Source organism: Chrysemys picta, chromosome 6 (assembly GCF_011386835.1).
Source record: "Chrysemys picta bellii isolate R12L10 chromosome 6, ASM1138683v2, whole genome shotgun sequence".
In the NCBI taxonomy this organism is placed as follows: Eukaryota; Metazoa; Chordata; order Testudines; family Emydidae; genus Chrysemys; species Chrysemys picta.
Window position 1 is genome coordinate 105,348,089 of NC_088796.1, and position 20,938 is coordinate 105,369,026.

Here is a 20,938-nt window from a genome sequence, read left to right on the forward strand (position 1 = left end):
CCTCTTCACAGGCCACGTTCACGAGCGTGCCTTTTCATGAGATGTTGTCTCTCCTTCTCATGGGGGCCATACAGGAAGTTCCCATGTCATTAAGACCAAAGGGATTTTACTCCCATTTCTTCGTAAAGAAAACAAAATTCTGGATGGTTATTCTAGCATCTATTATCCCTTCCTTAGCTACTGGGGACTGGTATTTGGCTCTTGACTTAAAGGATGCTTATTTTCATGTAGCGATTCATCAGAAAGTTTCATAGTCAATGGATCTTACTACCAATTTGCAGTACAGCCTTTCAGACGGTCAGCAGCCCCTTATGTATTTACAAAATGCAGGACAGCAGTTGCAGCATTCCTGCGAAGGTTGGGAGTCCTATTCCATTACCTAGACAGCTAGCTAGTAAGAGGCCAGTCCAGGTCTCAGGTATTCTCCAGCATAGTGACTATTCAGTCTACTTTCGATGCACTGGATTTCCTAATAAATACAAAGAAATCTATCCTGACTCTGGTTCAAAGAACATAATTCATTGGGCTGTCTTGAACTCTACAAAGGTCAGGGCTTTCCTACTGGAGCAGAGATTACAAAAAAGGCAGGTCACTGCTCTAGACCTAATAGTGCACCCTGGCACTATGGTTCTGCCACAAACTTCTAGGTTCACATGAGGCGTGCACTTACATGGTGCAGCATGCCAGACTGCACCTCAGATAACTGTAGGGGTGGTTTGTCTGTTCACTGACCCATCATCATATGGACATGGTGGTTCAAAAACCTGCTCAGGTCTTGTCATCCCTGGACTAGTGGATAAAACCCTTGAATGTTTGCATGGGAGTTCCCTTTGACCTTCCACAGCAGAGACACACTGCAGTCACACATACATCAAATCTAGGTTGGGGAGCTACTTAGGTCCCCTTCAGACTCAGGGGCTTTGGTCTCCACAGGTCTAAGCCTCCATATAAATATCAGGGAGCTTCAGGCCATCTGTTTGCCTGCCTGATGTTCTTTCAACATATTGGGGTGGAATTTGTTGATATTCAGACAACATAGCAGCCATGTTCTGTGTAGACAAACAAGGAGGGCTCGATCGATGAAGTTATGCCAGGAGGCAATCCTTTGGAAATTTTGCATTGCCAGTTCCGTCCTGAAAGCTGTTTACCTTCTAGGAGTTCAAAAAACTCTGGCAGACTACCTGATCAGGTCTTTTGCAGGTCACCACACGTGGTCTCTTCCCCCAAATGTGTCAAGGTCCATTTTCCAGCAGTGGGGAACTTTGAGTGGACCTCTTTGCAGTAAGAGCAAACAAAATGTCATGTTTTGTTCTTGAGCAAGTCACAGCCTAGGTTCACTGACAGTTGCTTTCCTTCTACCCTGGTCAAAAGGCCTGTTGTAGGCCTTCCCTCCAGTTCTGCTCCTGCCCCAAGTCTTGGCCAAAGTCAAGCAAGATTCCTCTCACCTTATTCTAGTACCCCCAGGATGGCCCAGTCAGTATTGGTTTTCGACTCTACTAGACCTGTCAGTCAAACCTCTACTGTTGCTCCTGAGAGAGGTGATCTCCCAGGACTACGCCACCTCTTTCATCCCAGCACTTGACATAGTCGATGCTCCATGGTTGACAAACTCAGAATGAGATTGCTCTAAGGGAGTGTAGAAAGTTCTGCTGAGTAGCAGGAAGCCTTTAACTAGGTCTATTTACCTTGCAAAATGGAATAGATTCTCTGTTGGGTCTACTCAAAGAGGTGGTGCCCCAGTTCAAGCTCCAGTTTACCATACCTTGGACTATCTTTTGTTTCTGAAACAACAAGAGTTAGCTCTTAGTTCCATCAGAGTCCAGCAGGCAACTATTCCACCCTCCCATGGATACCAATCTATTTTTTCAAATCCTAGGTCCATCAGATTTCTAAAGGGTTTGCACAGATTATACTCTCAGGTTCACAGCCCAGTTCCACAGTGGAATTTAAATTTAGTTCTAGCAAAGTTGATGGGTTCTTTCTGTGAGCTGCTAGCAACTTGTTCTATTACACCTGTCTATGAGGGTGGCTCTCTTGGTTGTTGAAACCTTGGTCAGGACAGTAGGGGAGATATGAGCTTTAGTATCAGAGCCTCCCTATACAATTTTATTTAGGGATAAGGTTTTCCTTAGGCCTCACCCAAAATTCCTGACTAAAGTTGTTTCTGATTTTCATATTAATCGAGCAATTTACTTATCAACTTTCTTTCCAAAGCCTCATTTGAGTAAATGGGAGGAAAAACTCCATACTCTAAATGTCGGAAGAGTTTTGGCTTTTTACCTGGATCAGACTAGGCCATTCAGGTTTATGTTTCAGCTCTTCATTGCAGTTTCAGACAGACTAAAGGGCCACCCACTAGATCGCTGCCTGGATCTCCAGCCATATTAATTTATGCTACCGATTGGCTGATACTGCTCCTTCAAGTAAAGTTGTAGCTCACTCAGCTAGGTCACCAGCAGCTTTTGCAGCTTTTCCAGCTCATGTGTCCATCCTGGACATTTGTAAGATAGCAACTTGATCATCGGTCCATACCTTTGCTTCTCACTATGCCGTCTCTCATCAATCGAGAGATGATGCCAGATTTGGACAGGTGGTTTTACAATCCCTGTTTAAGTAGACTCCGGACTTGCCTCCAGTTCAAAGTGTTTGAGTCACCTACAGAGGAATGGACATACGCAATCATTCAAAGAAGAAAAACAGTTACCGACCTTTCCATAACGGTCGGTCTGTGAGAGGTGTTGCACATTCCCATTCCAGAACCTATCCTCCTTCCCCTCTCTGAGTCTTTCTTAGAAAGGAACAGACAGGGGTCAGAGGCAGTATGGTCCTCTATTGAGGCCAATCACACTACCCTGACAGGTGCTGCTGAGGGGGAAATCTCCAGCTGTGCACAAGGTGTGTGCACACACCTACAGAGGAATGGACATTTGCAGCACATCTTGAAAAACAACAGTTATGGAAAGATAGGTAACCATTTTTTCCCCAACAACTCCTTCCGTAAGTGTCTTGTGGGAGATTTGAAAATGCATTCTGGGAATTGGGGGAAAGACAAACTTCTATTATTCTCCCAGGAACAAATTCACTGCTCTACAGCCAAAATGCTTCTGAAATAAATGCAGTCAAACTTTACTAATTCTGGGTCACTGAGAACGAAAATGGTGCTTCAAATTGTTGATTGGCTCTAGTTTTCAAGATACGCTATTGGGTCAGTATATACGACCCTTGACTTGGGAATGGCGGAGGATAAGTGAGTTATAAAGGGAAGGGATCTCAATTTAAACCAGAAATGACTAAAATACATCTTGACTGGATCTATGAATAAATTTATGACTGGGTTTGGACAGTACTTGCTTTTTAGGCAAAACAATGACTGATGCAATCTGAAGCTGGTACTGCATCATACATGATATGAATTGCATCATGTTATTTCTAGAAGTCATGGATGATGCAATCATAATGAAGCTTACATCACTCTGCTGAACAAATTGCCCTATATCAGCTCTAGAAATCCTACAGTGTCGTGCTCTCTTATTTGTCAGTGTTTGATTTTGCAAAGGGACACATTTCTGTTTAGCCAAAGTGAGCAGAGATGCCTCGTACTTGTGTGAACAGTGCAGATAACTTCTGCTGTGTTTGTGGTGAAGTGACTTTTGCATCGCAAAAGCGCAGTATAACCACTATGGTTAAGAAAGCTTATCACCTTTATTTTGGCTGCAAAATTGGAGATCAGGACAAGAGGTGGGCCCCACACATATGCTGCAACACTTGTGCAACAAATCTTCGCCAGTGGTTGAACAGGAAAAGGAAATCTATGCCTTTTGCAGTGCCAAGGATTTGGAGAGAGCCAACAGATCATACCAGCAATTGTTACTTCTGCATGGTGCCTCCAGTTGGGAAAGGTGTGTCAAAGAAGAAAAAGTGGACTGTGCATTATCCAAACATTCCATCAGCTATATGCCCAGTACCCCACGGAGAAGGACTGCCGGTTCCTGATGCACCAGAATCATTCTCACTTGAGTCAGACGAGGAAGAGGATGAAACTTCTGGTCCTGAACCATCAATGTCACAGGACCCACATTTTCTCCCATCCTCCTCCTCTGAACCACACCTCATAACACAAGGTGAACTGAATGACCTTGTTAGGGAGTTAAAACTACCCAAGAGGAAGGCAGAGCTGTTGGGCTCCAGACTACAGCAGTGGAATCTCCTGGCAGATGATGTTAGGGTTTCCATGTTCCGTGACCGTCAAAAGGATCTTGTCCCATTCTTCTTCATGGAAGGTGATCTTGTAGCCTGTAACAACATCGATGGTGTGATGGCAGCCCTCAACATCGTTCACGATCCAGATGAGTGGAGACTGTTCATTGATTCATCGAAGACGAGTCTTAAAGCTGTTTTACTGAATAATGGCAATGTTTTGCCATCAATTCCAGTTGGTCATGCAGTCCATATGAAGGAAACCTATGACAACATGAAACAACTTTTGAGGTGCATAAACTATGACCAACATCAGTGGCAGCTTTGTGGCAGTTTGAAGGTTGTTGCTCTCTTGCTTGGTCTGCAGACTGGATACACAAAGTACTGCTGTTTTCTCTGCGAATGGGATAGTCGTGCAAGAGATTCCCACTACATCAAGAAAGATTGGCCACTCCGACAGTCATTGGAGCCTGGGAGGAAAAGTGTACAGCATCCACCACTTGTTGAATCAAGGAAGATTTTGTTACCACCCTTACACATCAAGCTGGGTCTGATGAAGAACTTTGTCAAGGCCACTGACAAAACACAAGCAGCTTTCAAGTACCTCTGTGGAAAATTTCCAAGGTTAAGTGAAGCTAAGATAAAGGAAGGTGTCTTTGTTGGTCCTCGGATTCCTGAACTTCTTCGAGATTATGCATTTGACCATGCACTGCGTGGCAAGGAAAAGACGGCACGGAAAGCCTTCCAGTTAGTGGCAATAAATTTTCTCGGAAACAACAAGGCAGACAACTACAGGTTGTTGGCGGAAAACCTCCTCAAGGCGTACAAAAGCCTTGGCTGCAACATGTCACTAAAGATACATTTTTTGCACTCATCTAGATTTTTTTTCCACCAAACTGCGGAGCAGTGAGCGACGAGCACGGTGAGCGATTTCACCAGGACGTTGCAACAATGGAGAAACGCTATCAGGGCACATGGAGCCCATCAATGCTTGCAGACTATTGCTGGACAGTGACAAGAGATGCTCCATTTAATGAATACAAGAGACAAGCCAAGAAGCGCTGAGTAGACACTGAATAGGACTAAACTATGTACATCATAGTTTTTTGCCTTTTGTTTCATAATAAATTTTATTTATATAACCCTTTTGCTGATTTTTAAAGTGTTACATAAACAGGACGGGTGAAATATTATCATGTAAAGCAACCACAAACACATGAAAAGACCTAAGTTTATAATTTATTATTAAAACTCTACTATCTACACAATATACATAGACATAAAATGTAAAAACTTAAATATCTTAGAAACAGTAGCCAGTTGTTTTAATTGTCATATTTGAATTCAGCACATCAAAATACATAATAAATAGCACATTTTATCTCTGAAGCAGACGACTTCTCAAAAATTGTAGACCAGTGTTATTTCCAAATCCTTTTCATGAAATGGAGGTGAGATAACCAAGGCACTGTCAGGATGCTAAACTCTTCTAACAGAGGCAAGAACAGCTCTTGGTTTCTCACAAATTATACTTGTGCAATTGAATACAGAATACGTTTAGTTACAGCCTTACTTTTCAAACCACAAGTTTACTAGTGTTCATGCAATTGGGCAATGTAACTAGGTGTTTTGTAAAGCAAAATGGTGCTGTTGTGATGTAAACTCAAGTGCCTGAGCAGGATTAGAAAGCAACATTGATCTGTTCAAGTCACTTTTTACTGTGAGATTGTACAGCAGTAGTAAAATCAAGGAGGAACTAAGGTGTTCTAGGTTTCCTACTTTCCCTCAATGTGAGAAGCAAAGGTCTACCTCACCATTGTGCTGGCAAAGTGCTAAATGTTATGGGGTGGGAAATGCCAAAAGATTTGGCAAGGTTGAAAATATTTGGTTTAGAAACAAATGATGTTGGCGTTTAATAGACTAACCACTACCTCTTCCTCACAACACGCAAGCTGGGAACTGAGATTTAAGATAACTGGATTCTGTAGCTAGGTTTTGCTAGCTTGTGAAGTGTTGAGAAGCTCAGGGTGAAACATGTTGTATCAGCACAAAATATTCTTTTCCTTAAAGGAAAACTGTAGTACATGGATAAAAGGTAAAGATCGTTCTAAATACTTTTTAGCAATCTTTCAAACTCTATCAGTACCATGCCTGGGCTTAGTTGCCATTTTCATAGCACATGCATTTCCCTGCAGGAACTGAAGACCGTAGGACTGAGACAGGGCAAGTTTGTATGTGCCAAGAAGTGAGTACCTTAAATGCATTTTTTCACCAGACCCATTTGCCCTTCCCTGGGCCATTGAGAAGCAGAGGGCTTCATCCCTCTAAGACGTGAAAAGCCTCATGCTTCTCACAGGCTTCTGCCAACATAGCAGCCAGCCTCTTGGCAAGGATCAACTCCCAGCTCTTGTCTTATTCTTTCTGCTCTTTTAATGTGCATCTCCTTCTCCCTCAACAACCAGCAGCAGGGGACATAGGGGTCAACAGTTGGACAGGCCAGTGCGAGATGGTCATAGCTCGTCTATAGTAGAAATATGAGCATGGGTCATGTCTCCCAGGAGAAGAAACCCTCTCTGATCCTGCTCCAAGGCATTCTAGTGCTTGGGAACATCACCATTAGCCAGTGTCACAATCTCTGGTCTGTGATTTCCATTACATACAAATGGGTTCTGCTTGGCAGCAGACGGTCAAGATTGTGTTCCCATTTGACTACTTTGTTACAGGTAAGACAAATTTTACTTAGAGATTTATTCATGAGATCTAGCAACAAGAATAATGTTAGTGGATTTTCCTTCTTTTTTTTAAACTCCAGAGGCTAAAAAAAGCATCCCTGATGAATTTCTAGTTGAGTGGTTCTCAACCAGGGGTATATGTACCCAGAGGTGTTTGAGGAGGTTCATCAACTCATCTAGATGTTTACCTAGTTTTACAACAGGCTACATAAAAAGCCCTAGCGCAGTCAGTACAAACTAAAATTTCATCCAGACAATGGCTTGTTTATACTGCTCGATATACTCTACACTGAAATGTAACTCCTCCTGGGAGTTCAAAATACTCTGGCAGACTGCCTGAGCAAGTCACCACGAGGGGTCTCTTCCCCAAAATGTGTCCAGATCCACTGAAATGTAAGTACAATATTTGTATTCCAATTGATGCTATAATCATATGGTAAAAATGAGACAGTAAGCAGTTTTTCAGTAATAGTGGGGCTATGACACTATTTTTCTGTCTGATTTTGTAAGCAAGTAACTTTTAAGTGAGGTGAAACTTGGGGGTACGCAAGACAAATCAGACTCCTGAAAGGGCTACAGTAGTCTGGAAAGGTTGATCCCAGGCAGAACTAGTTGCAAGAGCTCTCTTGTGCATGTACTCTCTCTATTCCTGAGAGGAGGCAAGGAGATCTCCTAGAGTAAGTGGGCTCTCCAGACTCTGAATGCTTTAGTCAGGATGCCATTGCTCAGCCACAAGCCCTAATGTTGCCCTTTGTCACCTCAGAGCTCATATCTGTTCGTAGCTTATGTTCTAAAACTCTAACAAACCTAAACCAAGGCACAAATCTGTGGAAGGTGGTTTAAGATGCACCAGGTGCAGGAGGCACAGCCACATGTCATATCAGGGGCAGTGACTGATGCTTGAAAGCAGATGACTGTTTTGAAGAGGCCCAATCTGGTCTAATTTTAGACATTGAGTAGGAGTGAGGCTGTGTGTCTGGATGCATGCCACCCTTACAATGCCTAGTTTTTACATCTCTGTCATGGCAACAGCTACTGGTATCAGGTGGAGATTTTTTTTATATATAAATAATAAAAATTAGCACTGCAGTCCAGTGGATTGGGCATTGAAGTGGGACTTGAGAGCTGAATTCTCTACACAGCTATTTAGCTGACTTGCTGTGTGACCTTGAGCAAGTCTCTGCCTCCTTTTCCAGTTCCAGGCTTTGCTCACCTACTCTATTTAGTCTGTAAGCCTTTTGGATGAGAGACCCGTGCATTTCTTGCATGCACACATGGTGCTAGTGCTTTTCAGTGCTGTGCAAGAACCCTGCTTTCAATTCTTGCTTCTGTTTTTCTGAGCGCTTCAGTTAATACAACCAGCCAAAAAAGTCACAAGCCTGCACCTATAACAATGTAGGTGCTAAGAACTTGTCAGTAGTTTGATGGGAAGCTCATATGCATCATTGGCTGTATGTTGTGTGATCAAGTAATAAAAGCCCTATTGTAATGTTTAGGTGCCAAGACAACACAATTAAGGTTAATTCTGCATTTCCTGTCCCTAGTGCAATTAGTGCCAACTGTGTAACATTTTTTCATATAATACTTTTGTTTCTTAGGAATACCTATTACCAGTTAAAAACACTAGGTACGTAAACTAGGTACTAAGGCCTGGTCTACATGTAAAACTTAGGTTGACCTAGCTACTTCACTCAAGGCTATGAAAATTTCACAACTCGTACATCTACAGTAACCCACACTGCAGATGCAGCTATGTTGATGAAAGAATTCTTCTGTCAACCTAGCTATGGCCTCTTGAGGGGGCGGATTTACCACAGTGATGGAAAAACCCCTTCCATCACTATAGCAAGTGTCTACACTACCGAGCTACAGCTCTGCTGCTGTAAGGCTATGTCTACCTACAGCCACAAGTCAGCTTCATTCCATCTCAGAATGTTACTCTGCTCTTCTTGATGAGTGACTAAGCCAGAGAATATAAATAGATATGATCTTTGCTCATTTATCTTCACGGGGTGTTAAATAAACGTTGAAGTTGTGATCATTTAAATGCTAACATTGTTAAACAAGTAGCCAAAACACAAATACCCAGCTGGTAACTTAGAAATGTAATTATAAATGGACAGCTGGGGCCGTTACTAGGTTTGACTCAGAGGGCTCATTCAGAAGAAAACACTAAACCAAAACCAGACCCAGCTGTCCTGTGACTGCTCCTGGGACTCAAGGAATTAAAGGATTTTTCAAAATATAATTTGTGACCTTTTTACTCAATGTAGCATTCAAGTCACTTCATTTGACATGTGATAGGGCCAGAACACAACACATACAAGAAACGTAGCACTCCATCCCCCCTGCGAAATACATAAATATAGCGAATTCTCACAACCAGAGCTGTAACTTGTGTCTCTGCACATTATCAGATAAATGGAGGACTGGCTCTAGCAAGTTTTTTTTTTTTTTAAGCTATATAAACCAGTCATTTTAAGGTAAGTTTGTCTGAGACTTTGCCTTGCAGAGGTGAGAAGGTGAAGTGGTTAATTAGTCAGGTTAGTTAGAGCAAACAGGATAGAAAAGAGTTTTATTATTAAAACTATAGACCAAACAAATTTTGGGTTTCCTCATCTCAGAATTTCTCTTCTATCCTTTCTAGTAAGAAAACCTGTAATGATTGGCCTCTTAGAATTCAGATGGATAAGCTATCACACAACAGACAGCTGGTGTAATTTCTAAAGCTACTGTTTTATCTAATCACAGTTGCAGTGCTAAAGAGGATTGGAAAGCCCATATGTTAATAGAAGGCAGCCAAAGAAGAGGGGCTTGGGGAAGGTAAGCATCACTGGAATGCTACTCTTCGAAGGAAACATGAAAGTTGCATTCTAAAGGGAATTGTTTTAAAAGCCTTTATAGCAGCACAAACCAGCCTACTGTGAAAAGAGAGACAGAACACCAAGATAGGGCTCAAGAGCATGCATATTTCAAATGTGTTTTCTACTCACATCCATCCACATTCTAGATACCAGCCATGACATATCTCTGCCTTTATTAAGACCTTTTAAGAAGAAAAAAAATGGATGAATTGCAAAGCTGGAATAGTGGTGAAATGTTTCCTATAGTCTTGCTTTCACCTGACTGGCTTCTCCCCCACTACTACCCAGTCTAAGATAGTGACTGTTTGAGTGTGGTGGATCAATCATCACTAAATGTACCACACACTCGCACTTAGCAGACACTAAAAACTACCACAAATCTCCTCACCTTCCATCCCAAATGGAAGATGCACTTCTTTGACCGTATTTTCAAAGGACATATAGCAAATAGAGGAGTAAAATAAAAAACTTCACATAATTCTTCTCACAGTAGAGGAAAGGAGAAAGGACCATTGACTGATACTAGTCACAATGCTTAATGTGCCATGGGAAGGCATTCAGATACAACAGTGATAGGCACAGTGTGACCCCGATCCCCTGCCAACATCTACACAGATACTTAATTTTTTAAGTCAGTGGGATTACACATATGCTTAACCTCACTATTGTGAGTAAGTGTTGGCAGGATGGAGGCATATAAAAACCTGAATCATATAGAATAAGTTCTGACAAACCCTTTTCATATATACACAGAGTGAAGGCACTTCTATGCCCAGCAAAGCTGATTTTTTTTGCGGGAGGGGGGGAACTGATGGACTTTTTGAAATGTATGAGAGAAGAGCAATTCATGCTATTACTCTTACTAAACAGCAGAGGTCTGTTCTGTTCAACTTCCCAGAATTTCAGACTACTAAAAAACAAAAAACTTTACCTCTAGGCTCCCTGGAAGATTGAAATATATCTCGGCAAGCAGAGGACTCTTACTTATGTAATACTGCATGAGCAGAATAAACTTGGCTGACAGGTCACATTTTAATGACTATAGGACTTTATTAAGTTTCAGTAAAGAGAAGTCAAGTAATATTAAAATAGCAAAGATGCTCTTGCAATAATGCCCATTATGAACTTTAAATGAAACTCAGGAGCATAGGAATTGAAAGAAACATGAAATTAATTTGAAATGTAGGGCACAGTGCATTGGTAAATCAACATATTTTACTCTTCACAAATGCCTCTTCCTTCAGAGAGAGAGAGAGAGAGAGAGAGAGAGAGAAGAAGAAGAAAGGAAAATGTGTTGAGTAACAACAAGCAGCCATTGCTTGAAGCAAAAGACCTGGAAATAAACTAGCATGCTGTGACTGGTTTCTTAGGATGTATTCTCTCCTCGTGATTGGTTTGGATTACTGCCATCAGAGTTAATGAAAGTCATCTGCCCTTGTTCAGAGGCGACTATGGCCAGAATTTTCAAACCCGGGTGCTTACAAGTCAAATGGAGTATCCTTTGAAGTTAATGGAAGCCAAAGGAGCACAGCTTTTAACGATCAGATTTCTTTTATTCAGGACCCTAGCTTTGGACACCCGGATTTGTAAGTGTTAGTCTCTCTGCCTAGAAGTCTGTCGTTCCACATTTAATGTACTGTAGGCACTTTAAAAAAAGTAAACAGTACTCTTTTGCATTTTTATAGTTAAAACGAAGCATGGCTGAGGCGGTTTCCTCCACACTAATCCATTGTGTAAAAGTCAATGCTCCCTTTCTGGATTACCAACAAGATTCAAAAACTTGATGTGCGCAGGAATCCCCCCTACTGAACAAAGGAACGATGGCCTATCCCAAACCCCAGCAGTATTTCAGACTACATCTGTTCAGAACCACCCAACCGCCACTGCAGCAGATTCATGGTTCCAGTTCACTGAATTCATTCTCGTTGAAGCCTTAGTTGAAAGTCCCTGGGTCAACGTAAGGGTAAGCAAGGAACTCTCCCAGTTTATTGCCTTCTGCATCATAATGGAGCATTCGAAAACAAACATCACAGAAGAAACAGGGGTCCTCTGGAGCGAGACTGTCCTCGTTAGTCACCCACCTGCAGGTTTTAAAACACAGGTGTTTCACTTTAGACTGACACATTTGATGTGTATAGGATACACCCCCATCAAAATCTTTTTCTTAGAGTCATTTCATATTTCACTGCATGTACAGGTGTTGAATGTAAGATACAATAACCCAGTGGGATGAGTCTTATCCTTGCCATCCTACTCCATTTCCCTACAGAGGCAGCTCTTTCCCAAACCTGTTTGCCAAGAACCTCATTCCCTTAATCACATCCACAAACTTGCTGCTGCAGCAGCATCTAGCAGGGGCTGTGTCCTTACTTGTTCTGTGAAGTGCTTAGCAAACTTTTAGGTACTCAAATTATAATATGAAGCTCCTGTTCATTGCCTGGCAACTTAAGTAACAAATCAAAACTGTATTTTGCCTGGGGAGGGTGAGGAATTTAGATATATAACAGCTTGCCCAATTATGCAAACTGCTTGAGCAACAACCAGATCTGTTCAGAGAATTGGGAATCAACTGAATGGAGAGACACACTTTGTTAGAAACAGGTTGAGATCATTGGGATTGACACTGAACACTGCCATCCAAAGTCTAGTGCTTTTCCTCTCGGTCATTAGAATTGAATTTTTAATCTGTTCTAAGTTCTCTTACTTACTGTTGTCTATTAGCAGACAAGTGGCAGTTTTAATTATATCTTAATTTAAGAGCTTGCATTGTTTTTGATGCAGTTTGGTCACTTATGATATTTTGTTTACACATGTGCATCTACACATACAATATTTTCCTTTCAAATCATAGGCTTGAATGAGGCAGGGGAGACTGGGTTAAATAGGGAGGGTGCTGATAACTTCACTTCTATTGAGAAGTGTAGAGCATCAATACAGCTGTCAAGATGAGGAATGGTAGATGTGCAGCGAAATAATTATATGGGAGAACTTAAAGATCAAGACACCCACACCCAGTGCCCTGAGGTATTATATAAACATAGTACAAACCCAGAGTGTAGATGGACTGCACTAATGCGAGAAATGACTTGCAAAAGAGAAAGGAAAGCTGTACGGTTACCAGTCACTATTTGCTCCAGTGCAGCACGTCTACACTGGGGGGGGGGGTTGCACTAGTGAACTATAACTGCATAGCTACAATGGTGCAAATATTTGCATTGTAGACAATGCCTTTGCTACTCATAAAAAAAAAAAAAAAAAACAGTGACTGAAGATGCTATCCAACACAGATTAGAATGTGCAGAGACGTCCAGCCAAAGTTGCTCTGGTCAGCAATGGCTCAGCATCTCCCCATTTAATCTTAGTGCTTAATCCTGGTTTTAATTTAATGCAGTTAGAGACCATCACCTCTGGTAATGCATTCCCCACCCTGTCTTTCCCTGACATTGATCCTTTGGCTCCACCTCCCCTTATGGTCAGACTCCTCAGATGGATTATGGCCACTTCTGATGGCATCCAGGGGACTTGCTAAGAATGTGAAGATGGGCTGTCCCAACAGCATTCTGCCCGATTATCTTGAGTGATCCTATCACAATATACTGAAGATAAAGGAGCACAGTCCATGTATCAGAATGGGATAAGGGGCATGAATTACCACTTAGAGCAAGCGGCCAAAACTTGGTTTTGAAGTGACCTAGCCAAAACACTGAGGTGTCATAACTAGCCTGTGGGATTGGTTTACTTTCCTGATACAGAGATTTCTATCGTGTCTGCAGACAGGCTTTTCCTAAGACCAGATGAATAGGATATAAAGTATTGCAGGGGACAGAGGGTTCTCTCACAGTTCTCTCTTACTAGAACAAACAGCTAGCAAAGCCTGGGTGTGGATTAGCACAAATGGCCACAGATGTATTTTTCTGCTTACAGAGCCTAAAGGGACAATGGGGGGAGGGGGAGAGAGAGACAACCCATTAAACTGTTGAGGAAGAGAAGCTATATTTTTTGTCTTTTTAACCTTTAAAATGATTGCATTGAGATACTTAAAGCAGCATAGTAAAATCAGGGTGTTAGCTTTACTCCTCTTCCTCTACTATCTATACTTTAATGAAGACACCGTTTTTTAACAGATAACACATGGACTCCTGAAAAAGACTCAGATTTTGTCCTGTTATAATCATTGTTTCAATCTAGCATTTTGCTCTATCAGTAAAATTTACTGAGAAAATAAATGCTATAAAAACCCTAAAATAAATAGATCTGGGTTCTGTGCTCATATGCTAAGTATCAAACATAAGAGAGCTATCCAGAGGTTTGCCACCCTCAAGATTTCCACTCTGTTCTGGTTGTCCTACAAGAGATTCCCCTATCGTTCAATAGTCTGTAGGATGGGCACGACAGTGACATTCTTCAGAAAATGATACTTAATAATTGAGGATTTGTGTATAACAAAAAAGTGGGTTGTGCCTGGCTAATAATTTGAATTAGTTCTATATGGACACAAACACCTGGAGTACAAGGACAGAGGATGTTGATTAAAAAAAATATACTATATTAAAAAAAGACACCTAGAAAGATTTCTGTTAACAGAAGTCTTGGATGAAGAAACCAAGCTAACCAAATAGCACTGGTCACTTACCTGGCTGTATACATTTTGCACACAAAGCATTTTCTAGTCCATAACCAATGCTTCTTGATTAGCAAGGGATACAGGGTCCTGTCCAGGCAGTCATCCTGATGAACAAGCCTGGCACAGAGAGGAACAGAATAAGGGCTTGGCTACATTGCATCATTGTATTGTGTCTGAACACCATCACGGACAGTCAGGTTAGAGGACAATGCTGACCAGGAAAAGTCACATTCAGAATTGTGGAACACTGACACAAATCTTAAGACATGAATACTAGTCGCATCATATTGCAGACTCACTAGTATGGTCAGTGGTAAAGCTGATCTCCATTAGACATGTAATGCCCTATCCTGGGAGATGTCAAGCGCCACCTAAGAGACGCTCAGTGCAAACCCTAGGTATAGCAGGCTTATGGGAACAAAAGCTTTTTGGCTTCCTCTCTAAGTGGGAGAGCTGAAGGAGTATTCCTAGCTGCCATACATTGAGCGTTCCTACTGAGGACAACAGGAATGCTCACCAACTCATGGGAGACACTGAGCATCTTGCAGGAGCAGGCTGTTAACAAAAGGCAAAGGAGTGCAGGACATGGGCCAATCCAATACTAGTTTTATGGCTGTTTTATTACATGATGGTCTCTCGTTTCCCTTCTGTCTATCTCCTTGCTTGCTGCAGAGGATTAGGTGCATACAGAATAAAATCTTTTTACTAAGCCAATTCTGCATAAAAATTACACTATTATACTCTAGAAATTATTCTACTTCAGCTTTCTGAAATAGTGTTGATACTGGTGTTTATCAAGCACTCTCTGAGATCAGGCTTTGTAAGAGCGAAAGCAAAGCACTTATAGTAAACTGCATGAGCACTCCCAAATAGTAATAATTTACCTTATGTCTGTGATGAGAATGATATGCTCACAATCTCCTTGGTGACAGAAGAGGTATGGAAAACCAATTTTGATGGACAAGTCATTAAACGTGTAGTCCTCCATTTTAGCAGTCTGAAGGTTCCCATAGCCTCGATCATGAGATTCTGACCACTCAATAATTGTTCTGAAATTTCATGGACAGACAATAATTAGGATTGCTATGTTAGAAGCTGAAAATGTATGAAAGTTATATGTGCACCTTGTATTTTAGGTGTGTCTGAAACGCTTCATTCAGGGCACTGATTACAAAAAAAGTTACCAACATTTCTTACATTAGTGTGTAGGGATTTGTTGACTAACACATTTTCAGAGAGTTATACACTGTGCCTTGAGGCTGCCCGGAATCCAATGCCAATCATTTTTCTAAAGAAATCCAAGTAAAGTTGAGGACTTTCCTGGACATGCATGGAAGTCGTGTGTTTTGTGGCACACCAAGCCTCAATCACCTTTTGCACTTATTTCTGACCTCAGCTCACATGTATTTATTTATTGGATTTTTTAGAACATGTTCATCGCTATGAGGTGTTCCACTACCACATGTAGCATTTACTCACACTTCTCTGAGCTAGGAAAGTATGAGCATCCTCATTTTGTGAGCAAAGAGTGAGGCACAGAGATTATGCATCTTGCCCAACACTGCACAGGAAGTCTGTGGCACAGTGAGGAACCAAATCCAGCCCTGATGATTTCTACACTGCCCACCATAATAGCTCAGCTCCCGACAAAGGCCCTTCATATAAATATGTATTGATGGTTTAATTCAGTAAGTTTTCAAAACTGAACCACAGTTTGAAATGGTCTCAAAGACACCTCCCATCCCAGCCACCACAGCTCGGCCCATCTCCTGTCTCAGGGATGATCACATAACTTCTCTCTGCCAACTCTGGGAAGTACTCGTGTAGAAAGTATTCAATGTATGCTCAGTAATGGGAGGAAGAGACGAGGGGTTGCTGGCTTCACAAAAATAGCACATTTTTAATTTGTAGTCTAGCTGACAATTGCCCCCCCCCCCCTTTTTTTTTTTGAGACACCCTTTAACAGTCTTTGGGCTTGTCTACATGGCACCTTAGTAGGCTCTACACGGGCATGAAATATAGAGCACTCTAATTGCCCCACATAGACAGTGTTGGCATAAACTAAAAGTTACCTAGTGCACACTGACGTAGTCCTGTTTGAAATGGGATTACATCAATGCACACCTCTGAGTTTTCACTGGCAGGGTCTACGTGGGGCAGGTAGAGCACTCTACAATTCACACCCCTGTAGAGCACACAATGACGCTGTGTAGACAAGCCCTTTGTAAACAGGGCATTTTAAAGTCTAGTCCAGGCAAAACTGCAGCTGCCAATCTTTTTCCCGTCATAGAACCCATTCCCAAGCAATAAATGGACACAGCTCATACAGAGGAAGCAGTTTTAGATCTTCAGGAAGATCAGTTCAATGCTGGGGATGGTTATGGAAGGGGAGGGAAATTAGGGGGTTTTCTCGAAACATCACACATCAGCAGCAGAATCAGTCAAGTTTCTTTTCTCTTCCCTAAGGATCTCCTCCCACTGAGGGACTGTTTATACTGTACCTGCTCAGATCTCTGCACTCTGAGTGCCTTTTATCATTGTAAAAAACGCCTTCAAAATAAAAGAAAGCAGATTTGTAGAGATCCTTGGACAGACAGAGAGAGAGAGAGAGAGAGAGAGAGAGAGAGAACGTTAGTACTACAAACAAAAATAGATTAAACAACAGAAACCTTGCAAAATGAAGCTTATTTGTGGTGCACTTTAGGTACGTATATTATATTTGGCTGTATCATTCTGTCAGTTTTTAAGCAGAGCTTCCCATTGGGGAGTTCGGCTTAAATATTGATGTCACAGTACGGCTTGTTGCAGAGTCACTGGCTACAGTGTGTGATTTCTGAAAACAATACAGAACTAAAAATTAGGGCAGAGCTACTCTGTTGACGGCCAGGGCCGGCTCCAGGCACCAGCTTCTCAAGCAGGTGCTTGGGGCGGCCGCCCCAGAGAGGGGCGGCACGTCCAGGTATTCGGCAGCAATTCGGCGGACGGTCCCTCACTCCGCCTGGGAGCGAAGGACTTCCCGCCGAATCTCCGCCGCAGATCGCGATCGCGGCTTTTTGTTTTGTTTTGTTTTGGCTGCTTGGGGTGGCCAAAACCCTGGAGCCGGCCCTGTTGACGGCAAACTGATCATGCTGATATGTTATCTACTGTATGATCTTTCTTTTCTTATTATTTCCCCATTCTGTTATTCACAGATGTCTAAAAACTCATGAGCATCTTTTACAGAATTTAGGCACAACTTTCCAATTGCTAAAAACTAGCAAGGTCAGAGCAGGCCATGCCACAAGACCCACTGTTCCCCAGGATGACAAGTCATCAACTCTATTGCAATCCTGCACCAAAACATAAATTAAAGGTGGCCATGTGGCAATAGTGACTATGCACACCTCCATAAACAAGACAGACGTGCTGTTCTGGAAGGTCAAATCATCTCCCTTTTTAGTGCTCTGAAGAGATCCAGCATCCCACAAAATGCTCTCTTCATTACACAATTTGTCACACAGAGACAGGCCATTTGTACCACACATTTTCTCACAGAGGTTAATTAATGTTTTATGCCATTCATATCAGCATTAACGGGGCTCACAGAATTCCGCATCATCAGAAATTACTGAAGCTAGCCAATGAGTATCCACTATTTATGCAACAAGTTCTGTGACAAGGCGGTGTAGATTAACTCTTATATAGAAGAGTGAGCTCCTTTGCTAAACTCTTTCATATCAACTAGGAAGAAAAATTAAAAAAAGAAAAAACGATTTGGCAAAATAACCACGTGTTATTCTGTTAATCAGCTGCGCTCTACAATACATTGAGAGCTGTACACGTGGACAGGCTAAAATTAGCAGCAAGTAGTATTTATATGAATAGAAAATACAGTCATATCAAAGTTTTTTTTTTATTATGGGTTTGGGAACTTAAAACAATAGAAAGTAGACAAAAGGAAATAGATTAACCTCACAAATATATAGCTTAAAGTCAATGAAGAGCCTGCACAAGGGCTCTCTCTCTCTATAGAGATGTTTATATATACACACACCTCTACCCTGATACAATGCGACCCTATATAATGTGGGTTCGCATACAACACGTTAAAGCAGCGTGTTAAGGGTGCCGGGCCAGGCCATGGCCGAGGGGTTGGATAAGGGGCAGAAGGTCTTGGGGGCGGTCAGGGGCTTTCCCGCCCCCCCGCCAGGGTATGGGAGACAGGAGCTGTGGGGGGGCACTTTGGGGGGCCCTGCAGTCCCAGAGTGGCCCTGGGGATTAGCTGGGGGCCGGGAGCAGCCCACTCTGCTTCCCTCGCCCCGGCCCCAGCCGTGTCGCTCGGGGGAGGGGGCTTAGGGGAAGGGATCCCCCTCGTACTCACCGGCAGCGGCGGAAGCGGAGCAGCCCGGCCCCAGCCCGCTCCACTCCGCCAGCTCCCAGCCGCATCGCTCCGCTTCCCACCGCTGGTGAGTGCGGGAGGCGTCCTTTCCCCAACCTCCCTGTACTCACCAGCAGCAGGAAGTGGAGCAGCCCGGCCCCAGCCAGCTCCACTCGCCAGCTCCCAGCCACTGCGCTCCACTTCCTGCCGCAGGTGAGTGCAGGACCTTTCCCCAGCCCCACCCCCAGCGAGACGGCTGGGGCCAGAGCAAGGAAAGCGGAGTGGGCTGGGGCCGCGTCACTCCGCTTCCCGCCGCAGGTGGGGGGGGGGCGAGGGGGCGCGTCCCTTCCCCAACCTCCCTGCACTCACCGATAGCGGGAAACTAAGCGCCGCAGCTGGGAGGTGGCGGAGTGGAGCGGGCTGGGGCCGGGCTGCTCCGCTTCCCGCCGCTGCCGGTGAATGCCTGTCAATGGGCGGGGTATGTGGATAGAGGTCGGAGAAGTCAGGGGACAGGGGGGTTGGGTAGGGGTGGGGTCCTGGGGGTGATTAGGGATGGGGGTCTCTGGAGGGGGTGGTCAGGGAACAAGGAACAGGGAGGGCCAAAGCAAGTTCGATATAACGCAGTTTCTCCTGTAACGCGGTGAGATTTTTTGTCTCCCGAGGACTGCATCGTATCGGGGTAGAGGTGTATTATTAAGGAACAGCGGGAACCACTGCATAAGTAAGGCAGATGCCAATTTCCCCTTAGGCGCATCCCACAGTAAATTATAGATTACTTTTTGGAGAAGCTGGGGTTATTTTTTAAATAATCATTTAAATGGGGACAGAGAAAGGTAGTCTTTTATCCACATTCGAAACTTTAAGCACTGATCTATTCATTCTCAGATTAATACCTTTTTAATTTACAAAGGTAAAATTAAAGAAAGCAGAAGGCTGCTTTGGGATGTTAGCCGGACTCTATATGGAAATGTATTTTAAGAATGTAGCTCTTCAAATAATTTTGTTGTGGTTTAGGAATGTTTTACATGCAATTGTGCATAGATATAATATACAATAATGTATGTATACTTTGTGTGTATATGCATGTGTTAACTGTAATTTTAAGAAGTCACAATAAGTGCAAAGTGTGTGGTTTTTCCATATTTTAATTGCCAAGTAAAACAGAAGAGCTGATGTCTCACTCTGACAGGCATCTGGTGACTTCTGGCAAATAACTTTAGCTGTAATGGTTATGTTCTAGTGCTCAGAAACATGTGAGGCATTTCATAGACCCTAGTAATAGTTAAATACTCATTTTTTATCTTCAAAGCATTCTGAAATTTATACTAGTGCATCTTCTAGCCATGCATCTCAAAAAGCATTCCCCAAAGGTCAGTAAATCTCTCTCAGATTACAGATGTAGCCTGGTATTAAATTTGGCCTCCCACCATGATATCTGGATACTCACAGAATTATGTAATCCAACTGCACCATTGCATTTTACTCTTGGTGGGGGAAAAAACAACCAAGCACAAACACATACACCCTCATCCCCTTTACATCAGATGATTGTACCTTGCTAATATGCTCTGGTGCTTGGTCAGGGTGGCTGCTGAACTCACCACCCATCTGAAGGTCGCTGACACAGGAAATGGAGTCTCTGAGCTCAGTGAGTTTTTGACTGCCCAACACAAGCACTGTCTGATAAGGTTTGTGATCTTTATGCTACAAAAGAAACAGTGAGCAGCCTTCAGTTAACAACAGGGCCAGAATGTCTTTACCACCAGCACTGCTACAGAATGCCTAACTGGGGTCATTAGCACCACAAGGCCTAACTCCTCCCCATAAAAGGCTGACATCAGCTTTCCACAGCCCCTGTAAAGCTGCCGCAAGTTTGTACAACAAAGGAACTAATTTGAAGCACAGACTCTAAGCTTTTCATGGCTGCAAGTAACTAGGGCTGCCAACCCTCCAGGATTGTCCTGGAGTCTCCAGAAATTAAAGATTAATCTTTAATTAAAGATTATGCCATGTGATGAAATCTCCAGGAATTCATCCAGCCAAAGTTGGCAACCCTACAAGTAATCTGAGTACAACTGTTGGCCAGACCCATAGAAAGTACGTTAGTTCTAAATGCTACACATTCTGATCTGCAGTAAAAACTATGAAGTTACTACTGAACCAT

The 20,938-nt window shown here is 42.8% G+C and overlaps 1 protein-coding gene across 2 annotated transcripts in view; it reads right to left on the reverse strand.

The window, feature by feature from the left end:
• Positions 1 to 2,532: 2,532 nt before the first annotated feature.
• Positions 2,533 to 20,938, reverse strand: part of SNAPC3 (small nuclear RNA activating complex polypeptide 3) — a 39,618-nt gene continuing 21,212 nt past the window's right edge. The window contains exons 5-10 of one of the 2 annotated variants that reach the window (XM_008169290.4): positions 20,329 to 20,478; positions 16,919 to 17,001; positions 15,302 to 15,466; positions 14,427 to 14,534; positions 9,923 to 9,975; positions 2,533 to 2,655 (exon numbers count right to left, since the gene is read on the reverse strand). In XM_008169290.4, the coding sequence (XP_008167512.1) occupies positions 9,969 to 9,975; positions 14,427 to 14,534; positions 15,302 to 15,466; positions 16,919 to 17,001; positions 20,329 to 20,478 (513 nt within the window). In that variant the 3' untranslated portion in view covers positions 2,533 to 2,655; positions 9,923 to 9,968. Of the gene's footprint in view, positions 2,656 to 9,922; positions 9,976 to 10,823; positions 11,875 to 14,426; positions 14,535 to 15,301; positions 15,467 to 16,918; positions 17,002 to 20,328; positions 20,479 to 20,938 lie in introns of those variants that run through there. The other variant, XM_005295236.5, reaches the window with a different exon arrangement.